Genomic DNA, 23,410 nt, shown 5'->3' on the forward strand with positions numbered 1-23,410 from the left:
TTTCACTTTCTTTAGTACGAGGATCAAGATGAGATATAGTGGGTACAGTCCACATTAATTCACGACGTTCATTTGGAACAGTCTTATCTCCCCCTAACGACGGGAATATTGTCTCATCAAAATGGCAATCTGCAAACCGTGCAGTGAAGGTATCACCCGTCATGGGTTCTAAATACCGAATAATGGATGGTGAATCAAAACCAATGTAGATTCCCAATCGACGTTGAGGGCCCATTTTTATACATTGTGGCGGTGCAACAGGCACATAAACAGCACAACCAAATGTTCGAAGATGGGAGATATTGGGCTGGCTCCCAGAAACAAGTTGTAATGGGGAATATTGATGGTTGGCTATGGGCCTCAACCGAATTAAAGCTGCTGCATGAAAAATTGCATGTCCCCATACAGAAACTGGCATCTTTGTTTTCATTAGCAAAGTGCGAGCTATTATTTGAAGTCTCTTAATAAAAGCTTCTACCAAATCATTTTGTGTATGAACATGAGGAACCAAATGTTCAATTTCAATTCCCATAGACATGCAATAATCATCAAACGTTTGAGATGTAAATTCACCAGCATTGTCTAAACGAATGGACTTGATAGAGTAGTCCGGGAATTGAGCTCGTAATTTAATTATCTGAGCAAATAGTTTGGCAAATGCCACATTACGGGTAGCAAGAGGCAAACATGTGACCATCTTGTAGAGGCATCAACTAGGACCATAAAATATCGAAATGGTCTACAAGATGGGTTAATTGGTCCACAAATGTCCCATTGAATTCTTTTTAGAAAAGATGGGGATTCGATATCTATCTTTGCATAAGATGGTTTAACCACCAATTTCCCTTGTGAGCAGGCTTTGCAAGTGTTGCTTGGCAAAATAATATGTTTAGTCATCAATGGATGTCCATTGGAATTTGTAATGATCCTACGCATCATGGTGGATCTAGGGTGACCCAAACGGTCATGCCAAAGCATAAATGTATGTTGATTTTTGAACTGCTGGTTCACAACATGGTATGCCTCAATTGGTTGAATGGTTGTGTAATACAACCCAGATGATAGGGCAACCAATTTTTCCAATATCTGCTTTTGACAGTTTTTATTGGACGTAATGCAAAGATATTCCACATGGTTATCATTTGTGGTCTCAATGTGGTATCCATTTAAACGGATATCTCTAAAACTGAGGAGATTTCTTCTGGATCTCGAAGAGTATAAAGCCTATTGAATGAACAATTGAGTTCCATTTGGTAGCCTAATGTGGGCTCTTCCAGAGCCTTCAATCAGGTCTGCAGGACCTGAGATAGTAGTCACATTGGCTTTAGAAGGTGTTAAACTGGAGAAATAAACCCGATCGCAAAGGATCGATCGTATGTGTAGTGGCACTGTCAGCAAGACATATTGCTTCTCCATCCTTCATAAGTTGAGAGCATCCAAAATCCATTTTCATGCCTTCATAAAAAAAAAAATTAATTATCTGACTAAGGCAGTAAGGCATGATATTATAGATCATTTATAGATAACACAATTTAGTCATTAATTTTGGACGAAAATAAAAAAAATATAGTTCTCCTTTTCGCAAACTGACATAAAAAAAAATAAGGAGACTAGTTATAAGTAGTTTCGTATATAATTTCCTACTAATAGATAAGTATAGTCTCAAAAGTCAAAGTTAACTTGAAGTAATCCAAATATATAGTTTGATAACTAATGATGATGACATGGACAAAGACCACATTGAGATGTTTATCCATGTAGATATAAAAAATAAGAGCATATCATATTGAATAACTAGTTATATACCCATCATAATTACGAATGAGTAATTATCCGTGAAGTAATTAAGTTACTTAGACACGTGAGTTATATACATGAGTAGTTAAAACATATGCAATTTAATTAGTCGCAGCATAGACCACATGATATAGCAAAAAAATATCCAGCAAAAAAAAAAAAAAAAAAAAAAAAAAAACTTCTTTTTATTGCCTTTCAAACTAGCTAGGAACAAACCAAACTAAAAAAATTTAGAGGCCGAAACAAAAGGTGACTAATGTAGAGAAAAAAAATGCCTAAACATAGGCTGACAACTAGATGTCGTCAAGAATTCCACCACTGGTCATATCATCAAAATTGCTTCCATTGTTCGCAAAAAAATCTGAGACATCGAGCGGTGTAATGTCCATAGGCTCAGATGAATCCCAAGGGTCAGAGTGGTCAATGTAGTTTGTCTCCACATGTTTCTTTTTCAAGGGAGCTTTGTAAAGTGCCACCAAATGGTCTTCTGCACGACAGGTGCGAGCCCAATGGCCTTTACCACCACATCTAAGACAAACACTGTCTTCATTTTTATGAGGTTTGATCATCTGACCATTTCCTTTAGTAATCTTGGCATTGTTCGTTGGGCCCAACTGTTGGTTGTAGCCCCCACGAGCTTGACCATTTTGTCGACCCTGACCACATCTATGACCACGGTTACGGGCTTTGCCATGACCACTAGTAAAAGTAGCATTCGCTTTAAGGAATGGTTGTGATCCTGTAGGGCGAGACTGATGGTTCTTCATTAAGAGCTCATTGTTTTGCTCAGCCACCAGAAGACAAGAGATGAGATCAGAATATTTGGTGAATCCTCTTTCTCTGTATTGCTGTTGTAAGACCATATTTGAGGCATGAAAAGTGGAGAAGGTCTTTTTAAGCATCATGGCCTGAGTTACAGTTTCTCCATAAAGATTCATTTGGGAGGTGATCCTGAACATGGCAGAAGTATAATCTATCACAGAACTGTAATCTTGAAGGCGCAGATGCGTCCATTCATAACGTGCTCTAGGGAGCACAACAGTCTTTTGGTGAGCGAACCTAAGTGGGTCTTTGATAGTTAAGTACTCGTCCTTCAATCCCTGATGGAAATGGTGGTGCAGAAAAATCATAGCCTTAGCTTTATTCTGCGGGGACGCTGAGTTTCCTTCCTTGATTGTAGGCCTAAGGTTTTGGGCTTCGAGATGAATCTCGGCATCAAGGGCCCAAGACAGGTAGTTCTTACCAGAGATGTCAAGGGCGACAAAATCCAATTTTGCCAAATTCGTCATCTTCCTGCCACAATGAAGATGAGGTATGTTAGGATCCATATATAGTGTTAGAACCACATGTTCTTAACAAATAAGTAATTAATATCAAAACTTCAGGTTCGAAAAAATTAAAGTTAACATTGGATTGCAATTATATGCACGAAGCTTCAGGTTCGTGTTCTTATGATTAGAACTTCAGGTTCTAAAATTCTGTATTTTTGAACTTCGGGTTCAAACGGATATGTACTCGAAACTTCTGGCTCGAGTAGCAGTAGTGAAACTTCAGGTTCACTTATATTATGAATATTAAGTATGCTTAATTGATAAAACATATAAGATAAATTTAATTAAATAAATATCAGATATGCGATAAGGAATGAAACAGCAAAAATATATCCATTATGTTAACAACATATACCTCATATATATATATATATATATATATATATGTATATATAAAGGAACGTGTTAAAGCAACATATGAAACCATATCTATATATATATATATTAAACTATATATATACATATATATATATATATATATAAAGGAACGTGTTAAAGCATCATATGAAACCCTACCTATCTATCTATATATATATATATATATATATATATATATATATATATATTAAAGTGCGATCAGAGATCATATTAAACTATATATATATATATATATATATATATATAAAAGTTTGCTCAGGTGCGGATATCCGCACCGAAGAAAAAGATACGGATTTCCAGTTTTGACCCACTTTCTGATCACATTTTTACATCTTAGCCGTTCAGTTTTTAGATCCTAATGTATAGATCATCTCTACAAAATTTCAGCCAATTTGATGATCGTTAAGGCATCCAAAATAGCAATTTACACGAACGGACAGAATCTGTCGAACCGGAACCGTTCGTATTTATAATGGTAAATTGCAGTTTTGGATGCCTTAACGATCACCAAATTGGCTGAAATTTTGTAGAGGTGATCTATACATTATGACCTAAAAACTGAACGGCTAAGATGTGAAAATGTGATCGGAAAGTGGGTCAAAACCGGAAATCCGCACCTAAGCAAAAAGTGCGGACGTCCGCACCGGAGAAGCTCTGTATATATATATATATATATATATATATATGTATATATATATATAGAAGCAAAGTGCAGTTGGAGATCATGGCCCATAGTTAGCAAACAGAAGAGAAACCATTGACGCATGCTTGCCAATACAAAAATTGCTGCAAAAAGTAAATTGAAGTATAAGACTCATAGATCTTGAGTAATGGTTAGAAGCAACAGAGTTGCACCATAAGGACTCATGGATCATCATAGCGTTTTAAAGAAAAGAATAGAGCATGCTGATAACGTGTTATAAAATATTGACTTACTTTGTAGAGAGTAAGGAATGTATAAAGAGAGATGAGGGGAAAATAGAGAAGTATGTTATTCAGTCTCAGAGGCCTCCCTTATATAGAGATAGGGTTTACATGATAAGTGTTCAGACTATTAAGATATTACATGTAGGTCCCTAACTAATAATGTGGACAGCCACATAAGAATTAATATTTACAACAAATAGAATAATATAAGGAAAATATGACTATTTTTTTTGTCTTCTAATGCATGGATGTCTGTTTTGGTCATTTAACTTACTTACAAAATTTAATTTGAAACATAAAATAATAGGAATGTGTATTAAGTGATTAGGGGTGTGTATTTAAAATTTCTCTATGAGTTATCAAGTCCTCTATCTAAAATGGAAAATGGGAGTGGTATGACTTTCGTCCTGAATTTAATGCTTCTATATAGCTTGTTTGAATCCAGGACAAGAGTCATTCAGCCTCTGGTATGGGAGTGGTAGCTTGTAATTTACTTTATTAATCCCTCAACCTAAAATGGAAAATGGGGCAACTGATGATAAGAAAAAGGCTACACAAGGAGAAAGCTAGCTTTCCCTCTCTTAAATCTCATTCCTTGATTTCTCATTGTCTGCACTTTAATTTGAGAAAAACAAGAAAAAAGAAACTGAGACTTGGAATCCATGAATACTACTACCACTACTAATAGTAGTAGTACTGTAGTACTATACCATTACTACGGGAAGGTAGTGGTTGTCATGGCCATGGAGAAGAAGGAAAGTGGTGGAAGAAAGTATTGGGCGTGGAGGAGGCCAAGAATCACGTCTTGTTTTCATTGCCGCTACTCTTGTGCATGTGGATTGATGTTCCAACTTCCAACTACCTTATACTTGTTATTAATTTATGTATAGTAAACTCACTTAGAGCACTTGAATTAATTTATGTCTGCTTATTCAAACCCACTTGCTATTAAATTCCCAACCAGTTTGAATTTAAGTGATGAGTCCAGGTGCGATAAGTCCATGGCAGAGAAACCAAGTTGAATTTGCATTTCCCAAAGAAGCTGACTTTGTTGTGTTCAGTTTGGTCATGTCTGACCAATTTTCGTCCACAAACAAAAGATTAGTTTTGACTCGTAACTGTCTACGTGCTTGCTGCACGGATGGAAGAATAAGACCGAGAAATTAATGTTGGTACCCTAGCATTGAATTGTATTCAATCTTTACCTGTAAACTTACCCAGTAAGAGCAGCACTTCCCAAAACTAAGCTTAGTTTGAAGCATAAATAGAAGGTTCAACATTGGAAATGCAGTTTTCAATTTAAAGTAGCAAAAGGTTGAAATGGGTAGGAACTAGGAAGCCAACTAAGCGTTCTCCAAAGAAACAATCATTTTTCAAGATTCTGCTTGGTGACTTTTCTAAGCATCTGGTAATAAATTAACATCGATCCTGCTTTTTTATTTTTTATTTTTTTTATTTGCATAGTATTCTTAGTTTTCTCTGGATGTTGATCTGTAAGTTAAATCAATCAATATTCATATATTCATGTTTGATTTATTGTTCTTAATAAGTATATCTGCAAAATTGTGGTTATAAGTCGAAGAAAAAGTAAAAACTCTATTAGTTTCACTGACATTTGAGAGGTGTTTCCAAAGATTTGATTCAATTGTTTCCAACTTAATTTGAAAGTATTTGCTCCTAGCTAGTTATGTCGATCTATAAGTACGTCTATGTATTGAAGATTAAATACCGTGTTCAAGGTTAATGCATGTTTGGATGTAATCCGCTAGTTTTTCAGAGAAAACTGGGGTTTGGTTTGTTCTTAGAAGTACATATGTTTGTGGAAAGTTTATTGATCTTCCACCAACAAGTAATGGGAAATAAAATCACCTAATCCTCTATTTATTAAAATAATAATAATAATAAATAAATAAATAAAACTAAAATACTTGTTTTAAAAAAATGAATTGCAAGTGCTATTTTTTTTTTAAATGAATTGCAAGTGTTAAATCTTGTACTCTGATATATATATATACACACACACACATATATAATATAAAGCATGCATTTAGACAATCTAAAATCTGTACATTATTGAACAATGTTATAGAGGATACCACCTAAGTTTTCCAAGAACCACATTCGACCATCACTTGGAAAATGTGGTCTTAGAGGCCCTAGTGGAAAATGCTGGAATGTGGAACTGGAAAGAACAGAGAATGGCTTGTTCTTTCACAATGATGGTTGGCAGACTTTTGTGAAGGATCACCTTTTACAAGTTGGGGACTTTTTGGTTTTCCGTTACGACGGTGAATCAAATTTTGAGGTTACATTATATGATAGAACTTGTTGTGAGAAAGATGTTAAAGTACCCAAGAGGAGAAGGGGCCGTCCTGCGGCGAATGAAAGAAACTCAGCTCAAGTTATTAACCTTGAAACCGAAAACTACAACAAAAAAGCTGAAAAGAAAACCAGCATTGATGGCAGAAGAAGTCGTAAGTCACCAAGTTGTACTAAATACGTTTTGGCTTGTTAATTTGCTCTTTTCTTCTTAAATTATGTCTAATGTATTTGGCACTTCATAGGAAATTATGTCATGCCAGGGAAGGGGATTAGATGTGAGGGTGTGAATCAAACATCAAATGGATCCATCTTGTTCAAATCGGAGAATTCATATTTGAAACTAACTTTGAAGAGAAAGGCTCAACAATATGTGGTGGTAAGGACTTGGTTACCCATAATTACTTACTTTCTTAGAGTTAAACCAATTATGTTTGAAATTCTTTTCTTACTTCACCGAGGAATATGTAAATGACATATTTCCAATACCTATGGATGCCTGAAGAATATAAAACGTAATAGGGAGTGAACTGTAAGTACGTTAAACTTCGTTTTACTCTAGGCAATTGAGTACATGTTTTGGATTTATTCATGTGAAATAAATATATATGATTATCTTAGATTTTGCTCAGTTTCGTCCTCTTGATATACTTGATGGTCCAAATCGCAGGCAATTGAAGTAGCCATAACTGAAGGTCTTATGCATAAGAAGACTGTAGAAATTCAAGACCCAACTGGCAGATCATGGCCTACTAAACTTGTGACAGTTACAAGTAAACAACAGAACCGTTGGAGTAATGATCGCTTGGACATGTCAACTGGTTGGAGTGAATGTTGTAAAGCTAACAAGATTTCCGCTGGGGACAACTGTCATTTTTGAGTTTGTCAAGCAAGGTGTGATGCGACTTCATATTTTCAGAAAAGGCCTGGGAAGAAGGTAATAGGCCTTCTATGGTAATTGATGCCCCCAACATCAAGAATTAAGGCTAGACCACTCTATAGTTTTAGGCTCGATCACAGATCAGGCGTTTGATGAAGATGGTGTGGCGGTAAAACCACTTTTGCCCCTTACTTCTTGCGTAAGTTCTCGAGAAGTCAAAAATAGTGGCTGTTTTTCCTGCATATGATAGTTGTAATGCTGCAATTAACACTCACCTATAGCTAAGATTCTTAGGCTTTAAGAATCTAGTTGTGACCGCCTCTATCTAGTATAAATAGAGGGCCTATGTTATAGAGTGGTGATTCCATGTTGTGAGTGAAAACAGAGAAAGAGAGAGAGGAGTTTAGAGAGAAAATAGAGATTTCTCCTAAAACTCAATTGTGTTTCCTTTGTTAGAGTGTATTTCCTCCTGTTATAATAGAGAGGGTATTCTCAATTGTGCTCTTCTTATTGCAGAAGAGAAATTGTTGTATCATTTTGCTATAGTAAAATCCTTCTACAATTTGCCTATCATCTTGTGCTCCACTCATTTTCATAGTTTCTACTTCAGTTGAGATTAGGTGCCCCATACCACAACATACTAACAGTGGTATCAAAGCGCCGGATTTATAGCCGGTTTTTGTGCTACAGTCAGATCCAATTAGTGGAAAGGAGACATCTTCAACAATGGTGACGAAGTATGAAATAGAAAAGTTCAATGGGAACGATTTCTCATTGTGGAAAATGAGAGTAAAAATAGTTTTGAGAAAAGATAACTGCTTGGCAGCAATTGGGGATAGGCCTGAGGAGATCACTGACGATGGCAAGTGGAACAAGAAGGATGGTAATGTTATTGCTAATCTACACCTAGCACTAGCCAATGAAGTATTGTCCAGTGTGGCGAAGAGAAGACGGCAAAAGAGATATGAGATACACTAACAAAATTGTACGAGGCCAAATCACTACACAACAAAATCTTCTTGAAGAGAAAGCTTTACACCCTTCAGATGATGGAGTCGACTACGATGACAGACCACATCAACACCCTCCACACTTTATTTTCATAGCTCACAGCAATGGGGCATAACATAGAGACGAGTGAACGTGATGAAATTCTACTTCAAAATCTACCTGATTTGTATGATCAACTCATCATCAACTTAACCAACAATTTAGAAATACTAGTCTTCGATGATATTGCAGTTGCGGTTCTTGAAGAAGAAAGTCGGTGCAAGAGCAAAGAAGATAGATTGGAAGGCTCACAGCACGCTGAAGCTTTGATGATAACGAGAGGGAGATCAATAGAACGTGGCCCCAGTGGGAGTCAAAATCAGAGTAGACCAAAATCCAGAAGTAAGACAAATGTCAAGTGTCATCACTGTGGCAAGAAAGGGCACTATAAACTGGAGTGTTGGCATCTCAAGAAGAACGAAGAAAACAAAGGAAAAGGTCCTGAGTCGTCAAAAGCTCAGGGTTGTGTAGCAATTATTGCAAGCACCTCAGATGATGGTGAAATTTTATACAGCGAGGCAACAATAGTTACTGAAGGCAGGAGAAAATTTAATGATACCTGGCTTATGGACTCAGGAGTAACATGACATATGACCCCCCGGAGAGAATGGTTCCACCAATATGAACCTATCTCAAGAGGATCTGTGTTCATGGGAGATGATTATCCTTATGAGATTGCTGGTATTGGTACCATCAAAGTGAAGATGTATGATGATACAGTTTCCACTAATCAGGAGGTATGGCATGTGAAAGGCCTGAAGAAAAATCTATTGTCTTTGGGAAAATTAGATAGTGGTGGGTAAAAAATCGATGGTCAACATGGGATCATGAAAATAGTTAAAGGTGTGCTTGTGGTGATGAAAGCGGAAAAGTAGTTGCAAATCTGTACATGCTTAAAGGAGAAACACAACAAGAAGGAGAAGTGTCTATTGCGTCAATAAGTTCTTTAGAAGAATCAATGATTATGTGGCACCGTAAGCTTGGCCACATGTCAAAACGGGGTTTGAAGATTCTCACTGAACAAAAAGCTTCTTCTAGGGCTCAAAAAGGTTTCATTACCCTTTTGTGATCAGCACAGATTAAAGTTCAACAGTTCTATTGCTAGAAGCAAACCTATCTTAGAACTGATCCATTTCGATGTTTGGCAAGCACCAGTTCTATCCCTAAGAGGTGCAAGATACTTTGTGTCTTTTATTGATGATTACTTCAGGAGATGTTGGGTATATCCAATCAAGAGGAAGACAGACGTGTTCCCAGTTTTCAAAATATTCAAAGCACTTGCGGAGCTTGAATCTGAAAAGAACAAGTGTTTAAGGATGGATAATGGAGGAGAATATAACTGTAATAAATCTGATAACTTCTGTCAACAAGAAGATATCTAGAGGCAGTTCACAGTGGCATACACTCCATAACAAAATGGAGTAGCAGAGCGGATGAACAGAATCTTGTTAGAATGTACAAGAGCGATGTTGAGAATTGCGGGGATGGCCAAGTCATTTTGGGCAGAAGCAGTAAAGACCGCCTGTTATGTGATCAATCGATCACCATCAATCGCAATTGATCTAAAGACGCTGATGGAGAAGTGGACTGGTAAGCCAGCTGATTATTCTCGCTTACATACATTTGGAAGTCCTGTATATGTTATGTACAATGCCAAGAAACATAAAAACTGGATTCAAAATCCAGAAAATGCATTTTCTTAGGGTATGTTGATGGAGTTAAGGGGTACCGCATGTGGGATCTCACTACCCACAAGGTGATAATCAGCAAAGATGTAATATTTATAGAAGACAAGGTACAAGGAAAAGAACATGATAACACTGTAAAAGAGAAACTATAGATGTTACACCCCATATCTGAGATACCCTTTTTACTGAGTTGCATGAAATTCCTTATGGTTACCGTTCGCGGTTATAATTTTAACGTTTAAGGGGTGGTTAAAAATTGACTTTTTGTGAGTTAATAATTTGAGAAAATTTCCTTCATGAAAGTTGTAGAGGGCGTAAACCGAGCGCGTGCATATGTGGTACGTAAAAATCGGAGTTCGTATGCAAAAGTTATGAGTGAATTACGAAAATTACTGTTCATGGTAAATTTTTGATAAATAGGGAAAGTTACCCGGGTAGGTTTCCAAAACCGGAAACCCACCCCTCTTTCTCTCTCCTCTCCCCCGACTCTCCCCCTTTCTCCTTCGGGTTTTCTTCCTCCCTCCGATTCCTCACTTTCCGGCCACCATCCGGCGTGCAACCGGTCACCACAGGGGCGCCTCAACCCGCTCGTGATACCAGTGACCTGGGATTGGGGAGTTTTGGCCGTGAAAGCCCGGATCGAAGCAAGAAGTGCTCCGGTTGCAGTTTTGGGATTTTGCCGATTCCCGGCCATTCCGGCCACCATATTCCCATCGAAGGTTCGGTTTTTGATGGAGATTATTTCCCCTAAGGTGGTTCATTCCAATTTGTATTGTAGAAGTCGAATTGACAATTTTTCATTTCTAGGGTTCTTGAAGCTTCGGGGCTTTCCTTCACCGGCTTGATTCGGCCACTTCAAGGTAAAATTGGATGATGTTGTAGTTTGGAAGTTGATTGGGCTTGTTGTGTAGATGCTAGTGCCGGAGTTTGGTGGTCATCGGATGAGGTTGCCGCCGGCGCGTGGGCCACTGTAGGTAGCTCGTGGAGGCGCGTAAAGCAGTGTTTTAATTGTCGTTTTAACCCCATATACTCTATAACGATTGTAGAATGTAATGTATGAAGTTTGGTGGAAATTGGAGGAATTACGAATTGTGTTTAATTGATTATTTAACGATTTATGTGAATTCGATCGCCGGAATTCTTTCGAATTCACTCTAGAATTTATTTATCGATGATTGAATATGGATGGAGTATTAAGGATGGAAATTGTAGAGGGTTGAGGAGTCGGATGTTAGGAAGGGGGATGTTTTAAATTTCCAATTAAGTATCGTAAAGTTAAAGTTCCGTCCTGTGAATTATATATTTATGATTGTTATTCGTACAGGACGAGAGGAGTCTCCATACGAGGAGAATCACGAGCGACGTCAGGATTGACCGCATATTGTGAGTGGACCTTTGATTTTAATTGATGCATGCAAATTATATTCCGCAAGTTTTGAGTTTATCGATTTATCAATTTAATTATCGAGCATTTTATTTTGGTTTGGATTATTGAATGATTTATTGGTTTGAACTTTTGAATTTAGATTCATTATGCTCGATTTGAGGATTTTGATTTATGCGGATTCGGAAATCTATACTTATTTATACCCTATTTATATTTGAACCTGAGATGAGCTTGGCGTGAGGGGTCACGTCTTTATTCATTGGATTCCGATTTTTCGAGATAAGTGGGGAAATTATACAGATTTACTGGCTTTTGACGATCTTCTTCCTCACCATACGCGGGTCATGTGAATAGGTCTCCTCCTCACTTACTTTGTGTTTGTGAGTGGCAGTGAGGTAGCTTTCTCCTCCTCACGTGGGTGGTAGTCGAGGTGATATTCTCCTCCTCGCACAATCTATGTGTGAGTGGTAGTTGAGGTTATTAGTTCTCCTCCTCGCACAATCTATGTGTGAGTGGCAGTCGAGGGTAGGTTGAGCCTGAGGGGCTCCATTCCCGTATGGTGAACCCATTTTCCCCATGTTCTTTTGTTGTTGTTCTTGACTAGCGGGGCTAGTCGGTCTTTTTTTAATTATTGCATGCATCGGGAGTTTTATTGAGATAAATGTGGAAAAGTATAAAACCCTTTTTCTTTCAATTATTTATTTTTGTCCACTCACGCTAACGTTTTTATATACTTTTCCCTGGGCCCTTCTGTTTCAAATGCCCATATTGCAGTATTGTTGCTCGGTGTACGAGTGTGAGCCATAGTGACCGCACCTGCTTCCGCCATCACCTTCCGTAGGTTACCTGTTTAACCTACTGCACTCCTTGTCTATTTATATTCCTAGAATGCTCTGATTACTAAGGGATATGTAACCCAAACTTGTATGTATTATATTTGAGGTCTATGACCTAACTTTGGTGATTGTAGTAACTTGTACCCTTTGGAGATTATGTATGATGATATTAGCTTTGGGATGATTGTTTGAATTTGGGAGCAGGGTGGCTCCAGGAGTTGTGGTTGGATAATTAGAAGTGAATTTTGGTTTTCCGCAGGTTTTTGGGTTAACCATTTTTAAGGGAGGTTATGCCGAAATTTTTGGTAAATCTCCTTTAAAGGTGGGTCCCGCAAGGCCACTTCGGATTCCAGGGTGGAATTCGGGGTGGGTCTTGTCAATAGACTATTACAGTTCAAGTTGAAGATAAACAAGAACAAAAAGTTTCAGATTCTTTTGAAGCTTAAGATCGACGTTTGGTCTCCGTCCGGCAAAAGCCGCGCAGCAGTCGGCACCTAATCACGGCAGAAGCATGGACGTCCGCACTTTTTATAACGTCCCGAACCTAAATTCACCGGTTTACTAGTTGTTGGACAGTGAACGACAATTTGTTTTACCTTTACTCTTTTTCGGTAACTTTAGTGGCCCTAAATTGTTGACTTTTGTTCGGGTCAAAATTTGAGAAAGTTTTCTTCATGAAAGTTGTAGAGGGCGTTAAACCGAGCGCGTGCATATGTGGTACGTAAAAATCAGAGTTCGTATGCGAAAGTTATCAGAGAAAAGGTAAAGTTACTGTTCATGGTAGAAATTGGTATAAATAATGAAAATTTACTGTGGTAGGTTTCCAAATCCGGAAACCCACCTTTCTCTCTCCTCTCCCCCGATCTCTCCCCTTTTCTCTTCGGGTGATTTCTTCTCCCCTTCGATTCGCCGCCGTCCGGCCATTAACCGGTGGGCAACCGGCCACCACGTGATCGCCTCTTCCTCCTCTTGACGCTAGTGCCCTTGTGTTTCGGCGATTTGGCCGGAAAACTCCGGATCGAAGCAAGTAACCTCACGGGGGCAGTTTGAGCTTTTCCGGCGATTCAGCCATTTTCGGCCGTCTCCGGCCACCAAACCGGCGTCGAAGGTGGGGTTTTTGCCAAGGATCATTTCCCCCCAGCCTTGAGCCGCGATTTGCTGCGTGGAAGGAGAATCAAGGAAAGCCCGATCCTAGGGTTTGGGATTTTTCTGGAAATTTTTCACCGGCCGAATTGGAGCTCTTAAAGGTAAAATTGGATTGTGTTGTGGTTGAGAAAAATGTTGGGTCTGATGAGTAGGAGGCGCTGCTGAAATTTGGTGACCATTGGAGGTGGTGGCCACCGGCGCGTGAGCCCCACGCGCCGCCACTGTGGGTGGCGCGTGAAGGCGCGTAAGGCAGTGTTTTAATTCCGGTTTTTAGCCCATTAAATCCTATAAATTGTGTAGAGCTTGTATGTGAAATTTGGTAATTTTTGGAGAAACTTGGAATTATTTATGAATTTTGAAGTTTAGGGTTTCGATTATCGAATTACGAGAATCCGACCGTCGGATATCACTCGGTTCTGCCTTGGAACCTTTAAATTAACGAATTGGTATTAGTGGTATAATTTGGGCTAAATCCGAGGAGAATTGGGAGGTGAAATTATGAGGAATTGTATTAAATTATTGAAGAATTATTCACGGAATATAATTGTGTACAGGACGACGTACCGAGCTATTGCTCGATGACGGAACACGAATGCGTGATCGTCGGAATAGTACTGTGAGTGGACTTTTGTTTTAAATAATGATGCATGCGCTTATTTTCTTGAATTAATGCTTTATTTATTTATCATATTACTTTCGAGCATATTATTTGTTCCGGAATTTCAGTTTGGTTTATCTCATGGATTTGCTTTCAATAATGATTTTTTGAGATGGATTATGATTTACCTCGGTCATGAATTTCGGATATTAATTTCCGTTATGCTCGGTTTCGAAATTATAATTTTTGCTGACTTTCGACGAATTATTTTCCGAGGTGATTCCGGAATTTCATATTTATTTTCATTCATCGATTTGAGATTTCTGAAAGATTTTTCAAAATGGGATTTCGATGGAATTATTTCTTGTTTATTTAATCGATCTTTGGTTTTGGCATTGAGAATGCCTTAGTAATAAATTCGGTTTGAGAATTATGACTATTTGAAGATTTTATGGCGTGCGAGGTCACGTCATTGGAATATGCTTATTTCTCTCCTATTTATTTTGGAATTTGAGATTATCTTGGCGTGTGGGACACGTCGTTGGAAATTCATTTACGAGAGATGGGGAAGCTTTATGTACTTATGGATTTACTTGGTTTTCGGGTTTCTTTTGCCATACTTTGGGTGACTTATCATTGCTAGCATTGATTTTCCGCCTTTGTGGCGTGGTGATGGGATCACCGTAGCCCTCCACCTTTGTGGCGCAGGTTACTGTCTCTGTGACAGTAATTATGTAGCCCGGTATCCTATCGCTACACTTAGTGGCGTAAGGGTATATTACGGGAGTAATGGGAGTATTTTAGCCTGGGAGGCTATCACCCGAGCCTGGGAGGCTCACTCGTATGGCTATCGTCTTCCCCTACTCATTATACTATTTTCGACTAGCGGGGCTAGTCCCATTTATTTTAGCCAGCGGGGCTGGTTTTATATCCTTGAGTATCAGAGTTTCAACCTTTTCTTTTAATCGTTTGTGACTAGCGGGGCTAGTCGGTTTTCATGAGCGGAACTCCTCTTGTTTTATTTTCATTACTCATTGCATGCATCGGGAATTTTTAAAGAAATAAATGTGGGAAAGTATAAAATCCCTTTTGTTTGAAATTGTTTATTTTTGTCCACTCACGCTAACGTTTTTATGTACTTTCCCCTGGGCCCTTTGGTTTCAAATGCCCAGTTTGCAGGCGAATTAGTGGAGGTCGGGCGTACATGACATTTGAGGCATAATTGTCACCACTTCCGCATTGTAGGATCCCTTGATCCTTTACTCTACTTTTTATTTCCTTGTGTATTAGTATTGCTCTGATAACCTCTGGGATTGGTATTGTTAAGTTAAGTTTTGCGTTTTACGAATGGGGGAATGTTGTGAAATTGGGAGCAGGGTGGCTCCAGGAGTATAAGGTTGGTTTGCTTGAAGTGCTTTGTGTGTTTCTACAGGTTTTGGGTAGTCCATTTTTAGGGGAAGTTCTGCCAAATTTTTGGTAGAATTTCTTCTAAGGTGGGCCCCGCAGGACTACTTCGGATTTCGGGGTGAAATTCGGGGCGGACCCTATCACTTTTACGGCACTACAAACGTCTGCTTCTAATCCTCTCCACACACACACACACACACACACAGAGATCTTATCCAGAGCTAGGTCTTGCTCTAAAATTAAAGTGCGCTTTTAGAGTTTAGGGTCACTTTTCGGTCACATATCCACATCTCAACCTTTCAATTTTTAGGTACTAATGTATAGATCATCTCTGCAAAATTTCAGCCAAATTGATGGTCGTTAAGGCATTGATAACTGCCTTAAAGCTAGTACGTTTCAGGTTGGACAACTTCAGTTTGTCCATTGGTTTAAACGAGTTAGATACCTTAACGATCATCAATTTGGCCGAAATTTTGCAGAGATGATCTATACATTAGTACCTAAAAACTGAACTGTCAAGATATGGAATGAGACTGAAAAGTTACCCTAAACTCTAACCTCGCTCTGGATAACTATTATATATATATATATATATATATTATCCAAAGCGGAGCTCCAAAATTAAAGTGTGGATTTAGAGTTTAGGGTAATCACTTTTCGATCGCATATCCACATCTCGACCGTTTAGTTTTTAGGTATTAATGTATAGATCATCTCTGCAAATTTTCAGCCAAATTGATGATCGTTAATGTATCTAACTCGCTTAAACCAATGGACGAACTCAGTGGCGGAACGTTATTGGGGCCAGAGGTGGCCCTGCCCCCCCCCCCAAAAAAAAACTCATTTAAAATATGATGTGGCCATATGTGATTGGCTGAAAATTATTTCAGAAAATATAAAATAATTAAGTTAAGGCCCTCTATTTTCCTAAAGTGTTGTGTTTCCTATGTTTTGTGAAAGGAAACTATTAATTAATTCTTTAATGTTGAGTGTAATTACTTCTAACCTAGTTATTGGTGTTTTGGAGAAAGAAATTTTTTAAAGGAAAACATTAAAACAGATTTTAATATGTACATTTATAGAAAAATAGTAAAAATATTTTTTATTTATTTTTAAAAATAATAATTATATTTTTTTTTTTGACCCCTCCAAAGATAACTTTCAAGTTCCTCCACTCACGAACTGAATTTGTCCAACCTGAATCTTTTTAGCTTTAAGACAGTTATCAATGCCTTAATGATCATCAATTTGGCTGAAAATTTGTAGAGATGATCTATCTATATGTCGTTAACTCATCTGGTGTGGTGGGATGTGCCTCCTTTTATTTTGTCCTATTGTAATAGTGACATTATGGGTCTTACTCAGTTTCGGTTTTGCTAGGTTTGTTTAATTGTTAGTTTGCTTCGAGAGGTTTTGGTTTTGTCCCCCTTTCTTGTTATCTACTTTTTCTTTGATTAATTCATTATAGTGTTAGGGAGGTTACTCCTCTCTTTCACTCATCTTTCAGCCAAAAAAAAAAAAAAAATCTATACATTAGTATCTAAAAACTGAACGGTCAAGATGTGGATATGCGACTGAAAAGTGACTCTAAACTCATCCGCACTCTAATTTTAAAGTAGAGCTCCGCTAATATGTGTGTGTGTATTAATAAAAAAACTTATTCATATATATATTTTTGGTCAGAACTGGAATTTATGGTTTTCTTCTCAAACTGGCTTAAGCATTAACTCTATAATTCATTAATGGATGTTATACCACATGGCAGACAAACCAAGCTGAATTTGTATTCCCAAACTAGCTGACTTTATTACGTTCTCTTTGCTTTAGTCAAATGAAGTCAGACGATTTCATTTTCTCACAGAAAAGCTGACCTGGACTTGTAAGTTCCTGCATGTAACACAGATGGAAGCATTTAACTGAGAAAAGTAGAAAGACTAGCATTGAATTCTGTTCATTGTTTCCCCTACCCCTAAACTTACAAAGGTTCGACTTTGGACATTATTCAAGTTAAGCAGAAGGTTGCAATGGGTAGGAAGCCAACTAAGAAAAAATCCTTTTTCAAGGTCCTGCTTGGTGACTTCTCTAATCATCTGGTAACACCACCCCATTTTGACAACTGTATAAGATCTTAATTTTCTGCCTGTCAATCTATAATTGAAGTACTACGGTTCATCTCAGTTGAGGGCTAGTAATACTCCTGTTCATCGTTCATGCGTGTTTGAATACTTAATTTTTTATTTGACAACAACTGCTTTGATTCAATTAGTTTCAAATTTCAAGTGTTGGATCGATATATTTTCTCATTTTCTGTAAGTTGTATTATGATGCATGCATGTTATAGAAGCTAAATTTTGTATGTTGAATACTTTTTGTAGCGTATACCGCCCAAGTTTACCAAGAACCACATCCAACCATCACTTTGCAAATGTGTTCTTAGAGGCCTTAGTGGACAACGATGTGATGTGGAACTGGAAAGGAGAGAGAATGGCTTGTTCTTCCACAATCATGGTTGGCATCGCTTTGTGAACGATCATCGTCTACAATTTGGGGACTTTCTGGTTTTCTGTTATGATGGTCAATCGAAGTTTAAGGTTAAAATATATGATAGAACTTGTTGTGAGATAGATGTTGAAGTAGCCAAGAGGAGAAATGGCCTTCCTGCTGCTCCCTCGGCGAATGAAGGCTACCAATTAGCTTGGGTAAAAGATGAAATTGTTGACCTGAAAACCGAATACTACAACAGAGACGATACTGAAAATGCTGACAAGAGAAGGCGTAAGTAGTACTCGATTTTTACTTGTTTAGTTGTTTCTTCTAAAATTGTGTCTCATCTATATGGCAATGTATAGGAAATAATCATATGTCTGGAAAGCCGCCGAGAGTTGAGGATGGTAAAGAAACATCAACTGGATCCATCATCTTCAAATCGGAGTATTCATGTTTTAAAGCAACTTTGACGACAAGGTGTTCACGATATAGGATGGTGAGTACTTGCTTAATTGATTAATCAGCAGTTAATGAAGCCAATTATGACATGCATTCGATCGGATACCTTTGGATGACTCAAATTGAGGGACTCGGTCGACTGAGAATCAATTTACCATGAATGCATGTCTTACCCTTTAAAAGAAAATGTAATCAGTCTTCTAATCATTATAGATGTTTTTCTTTGAATTGATTAATTTTTTGTCAGTTTTTGCTCTCTTGATGTACTTGATGTTCCAAAATACAGACGATTCCAAAGGATCTAGCCGTGACCAAAGGTCTTATGAGTAAGAAGACTATAGAAATTGAAGACTCAACTGGGAGATTGTGGCCTGCTAAACTTGTGAGTCTCACGTCTAAAGAGAACAATAAGACTTGCGGCTTGGCCATGTCAACAGGTTGGGGAGAATGTTCTAAAGCCAACAAGATTGCAGTTGGGGACACCGTTGTTTTTGAGTTTGTTAAACAAAGTGTAATTCGACTTCATATTTTTAGAAAAGGTCTAGGAACAAGAGGAGGCAATAATAGGCCTAACTCTGTGGTACTTGATGCCCCCAACATCAAGAACTAAAGCTAGCTTGGCGACTCTAATGCATATTTTGAGAGTCGATTCGATCTAATTAAAGCTAGGCGTTCTGTATTGGCACTACCATCTTCTTGAAGATATTTTGACTAGTTCTCCTTCATTTTGGGTAAATATATGGTCCTCTTGTACAATATAATGTTACTTTTCAGTCTCCTGCAGCCGCTCCTGTGTTAATTACTGTTTAGCGCTAGTGCAATGTTTACTACCGTTTTGCAGTAGCTTGACTATTATGTGATTCTGATGACTTGAACTGAGAGACTGAGTTTATTGAAGTTGACTCAACATATAGAGCTTTTTTCACAAACAATTCTTGAAGTTTGGGTAATACTCATTTTAGTAAATTTTCCTCTCTCTCTCTCTCTCTCATGTTAGTCAATTAGTAGTTGTTCTAATTATTTCTCATTTATTTACATATACTAGTAATATTTAGAGTAAATTACATATAAGTGCATCTTTGAATGTTTTTTTAGCCATAAAGCTACCAACTAATTTTTTTCCTCATAAGGCCACTAAATTTAAAATAGTATTATATTTTGGATATAAAAACTAACATATTTACATAAATGCCATTACAGTAAAAAGTCAATAACCATTCTCTCTCTCCTCTCAGACGAGGTCTCCGGTCAACTCCGGCCGACCTCCGGCGGGACTCTGACCAACTTTCGGCAAACTCCGGCGACTACAAAATCTACTATCACTAACACCAAAAGCTACTGTGGCTAGCAACAAAAGCTACTCTGATGAGATTTTCGGCAACCTCCGGTGAGGTCACAAAAGCTACTGTCACCAACAACAAAAGCTACTGTTACCAATAAAAAATACGCTCCCAAAAATCAAAAGCTACTAACACCATTAACAAAAGCTACTGTCAAGGACATAAAAAGATACTCTCACAAATAACAAATGGCTACTGTCACTATCACCATCACCAGTAACAAAAGCTACTTTCACCATCACCAAAAACTACTATCAAGCAAAACAAAAACTACACTAACCAACACCAAAACCTGCTCTCACAAAAACCAAATACTACTACCAAGTAGAAAAAAAGCTACTCCCATAAATTGAGAAAGTTATTCTCAAAGTCTAACAAAACTATGAAAATAAAAAGCTACTTCTACAGTTTTAAAAATCTACTATCATTGTTGTGAAAATCTATTACAATAAATGTAGAAACCTACTGGCAATGTGCTAAAAAGCCATTATAACAAAAGCTACTAACATCAGCTTAAAAAGATACTAACAGAGACATAGAAAGTTACTATCACCTTGTTGAAAAACCACTATAACAGTTATAAAGAGCTACTAACGTAAAATCTATCAAAATGAAAATAGAAGCTATTAACATTAGTTTGAAAATATACTAGCATAAGAAAATAGAAAGCTACTATCTCCATCGCAGCGCCTGCAATCAGATTTGATTAAGGAGGATAGAAAAGGAGCAAACGCTAGCGATCCATTTAGCTTTTACTTTTCTAATTTCTCAGTAAGGCCCAAATTGCACCTCTGCTTCCTGCAAACGCAGTCTCTCCCTCTCTCTATATCTCAGTGGTGGTTGTTGTTGGCCTAGGTCTCTCAGAGCTTCGAACAATCGTGAGAGGATTACTCAAGCACCTCACTTCTTGCTCTCTCTCCATTGCTGGAAAATGGCAGCAGTAACAGCTCCGCCGCCTCAACATCCACGAATACCAGATCTCTCCCTCTCTCCTTCTCTCCCTCTCTCTCTCTCACTTGCGCTTTGACTCTCATATCTAGCCAATCTGATTCTGCTTTGACCTTAACTTGCATACCAGATCCATGACCCGCTCTCGCATACCTGATCTTGTGGACGACAAGAATGACAATCTAGTCAGGGCGGAAGATGGAGGAGACTCTGACCGTGGTCGATGAAGCCATTCCCTTCGGTGACTGATTTGATTTCTCTGATCTGCTTTGAATTGGCGTCGAGATCGGAGAAAACGTGGAAGAAAGATGAGGAGATGGTGAAACAATGCAGTCTCGTTTCGCTCGGATCTGCAACAAGGCTTGTCTCTCCGTCGACATCATCCAGCCAGCGCTGAGCTTCACTACGCAATAGTCAATTGCCGCTGAGGGAGAGCTTCCGACGTCAGAGAGGTTATTCGACGGTGAGAAGCGAACGAGCTCGTCGGAGAGAGAGAGAGAGATTTTGATCTGATTTGGGGCTAAGGGCAAAATTGGTGTAGTAAAATAAAAATCTGCTGTATTGTAGCCTCAAGTGGCCCTATGTGTACAAAAAAATTTAAGTGGCCTTATGACGAATTAAAGTTTCAGAATGACACTTGTGTGTAATTTTCTATAATATTTATGCTTTGCATTTTTCTTATTTTTCATTAGTGATTAGTGACTAATTATTTTGATCAAGACGATGATGAGTATTGTGGTGAAAAAAAAAAAAAAAAAGATGAAAAGATGAAAATACTCTTAAAAAATGGAGTAGTTAACAGTATTATTAAGGGAAGGTACTAAAATTATGTCACTGATATGATAGTTTTAGAATATTGATAACCAAAATGACAAATAGTGCAAATTTCAAAGACTGTTCGTGAGATTTACTTGTTTATATATCAGGGCTAGTTTATGCATTCCCTAGTAGTAGATGATTGATTGAAATGAAATTCATGTGCTCTAATCGCGACAAGCATGAAGTAGATAATTAAAAAAAAAAAAACCTATTGTATGCTACACTATGTTGTTGTTGATGCGATTTAAATATATATTTCAAGAAGCAAACTTCACCGCACACTGTTTGGTCAAGACTGTCTTGGGATTGCCTTTGGTTTGGCTGGAAACTTATGTTAATTCTTCAAACTACGTACTCAAAAAGCTTAATTTGTTCCTTTCCGAAAGAAAAAAAAATGCTAGCTTTGTGTTTCCGGTTTCTCAAACATAACATATCCAAAGTCCTAATGCATGCACTATACACAAAACAAGCTGAACTAACCTGTTAACTAATTTGTATTTCCCAAACAATATATTTTATGCTCTTTGTTCTGGTCAAATGAATGCATGCATGCTATTGAGAAAGCTTACTATTGACTATTGACTATTGACTATTGACTATTGACTATTGACTATTGACTTTAAGGTGCATGTTATGCAGATGGAAGCATAAGACTGAGAAAAGTAGAAAGAGCACTCACTCCTTTAAAGCTCTGAAGCATAAACAGAAGGTCCATGCAAGTTTAGATTTTTTTTTTTTTCCTCAAGTTAATTAACACAAGGTTCATATGGGTTGGAAGCCAATAAAGCGTTTTCCAAAGAAACAATCATTTTTCAAGGTTCTGCTCGGTGACTTCTCTAAGCACGTGGTAAAATCCTATCATGTTTTGGACTTTGATTGCATTGCTTCATTCTGTTTAGGTCATATGGTTGAGTAAGATCGTATTTGATCAATACATAAGATTCTGATTGATGCCCAAGAATTTCATGAGCTGACAGTGAATAATACCCTCTTCACAGTTTATGCACGTCTATTAATTAGGGCTGGCTGCGGCACGGTTGCCGACATTTTTGGGGTCAGCCGAATACCGACCGAAAATCTTCGGTTTCGTCAGAATTGAAACCGGTACCGTGCCGGAATTTCGGTTACCGAAACCTCAGTTTACCGAGGTAAACAGTCGGTATCGGTTGGTATATTGGCACACCAATCGTCGGAGGTCAGTGAGGTTGGTGATGGTGGAGGTGAGTCACGGTGGTGACCGGAAGTGGGTGTCGAAGGAGAGAGAAAACAGATCTAGTTCCTCTGTCCTCCATTAGACCAAAACAATTTGGAGATGAGAGAGGGAGGCAGAGAAGAGGAGCTGGGATATGAGAGAGAGGGAGAGCAGTGGGCGGAGGAGCAGAGAGAGGAGGAGGCGGAGAAGAGGGTGGGGGGCGGCAGTGGGTGGAGGAGATGAGAGTGAGTGAGACAGAGGAGAAGAGGAGCTGGAGACTTGAGACCCAGTCGAAGAAGAAGGCAATGAGTCAACAAGAAAAGAGAAAAAGAAAAAGTAAAGAAGTTGTGGTTCTCGAGGAGGCATCTCAAAGTATTCTTTTCAGTTAAACTAGTATAAAAATAAAATTCTCACTTGTAAG

General features: G+C 38.1%; 2 protein-coding genes across 2 annotated transcripts; one reads left to right on the forward strand and one right to left on the reverse strand.

Annotated features, from left to right (window-relative positions):
* Positions 1-2,090: 2,090 nt before the first annotated feature.
* On the reverse strand, positions 2,091-3,086 carry LOC112203542. Its single transcript, XM_024344499.1, has one exon. It carries the CDS (start codon positions 3,084-3,086, stop codon positions 2,091-2,093), a length of 996 nt encoding a protein of 331 aa, XP_024200267.1.
* A 15,513-nt stretch (positions 3,087-18,599) lies between these two features.
* On the forward strand, positions 18,600-19,300 carry LOC112203543. Its single transcript, XM_024344500.2, has 2 exons — positions 18,600-18,727; positions 18,977-19,300. The coding sequence occupies exons 1-2, from the start codon at positions 18,605-18,607 to the stop codon at positions 19,298-19,300; spliced, it is 447 nt and encodes a 148-aa protein (XP_024200268.2). The 5' UTR covers positions 18,600-18,604.
* Positions 19,301-23,410: the final 4,110 nt, after the last annotated feature.

Source organism: Rosa chinensis, chromosome 5 (assembly GCF_002994745.2).
Source record: "Rosa chinensis cultivar Old Blush chromosome 5, RchiOBHm-V2, whole genome shotgun sequence".
Taxonomy (NCBI): Eukaryota; Viridiplantae; Streptophyta; class Magnoliopsida; order Rosales; family Rosaceae; genus Rosa; species Rosa chinensis.

What these genes read in the sequence shown, in the direction of transcription:
- LOC112203542 (XM_024344499.1), bottom strand. Translation starts at nt 3,086, where the DNA reads ATGACGAATTTGGCAAAATTGGATTTTGTCGCCCTTGACATCTCTGGT.
- LOC112203543 (XM_024344500.2), top strand. Translation starts at nt 18,605, where the DNA reads ATGTCTGGAAAGCCGCCGAGAGTTGAGGATGGTAAAGAAACATCAACT. An exon ending in GGTGTTCACGATATAGGATG is followed by an intron (nt 18,728 to 18,976) that starts GTGAGTACTTGC and finishes TCCAAAATACAG; the next exon opens with ACGATTCCAAAGGATCTAGC.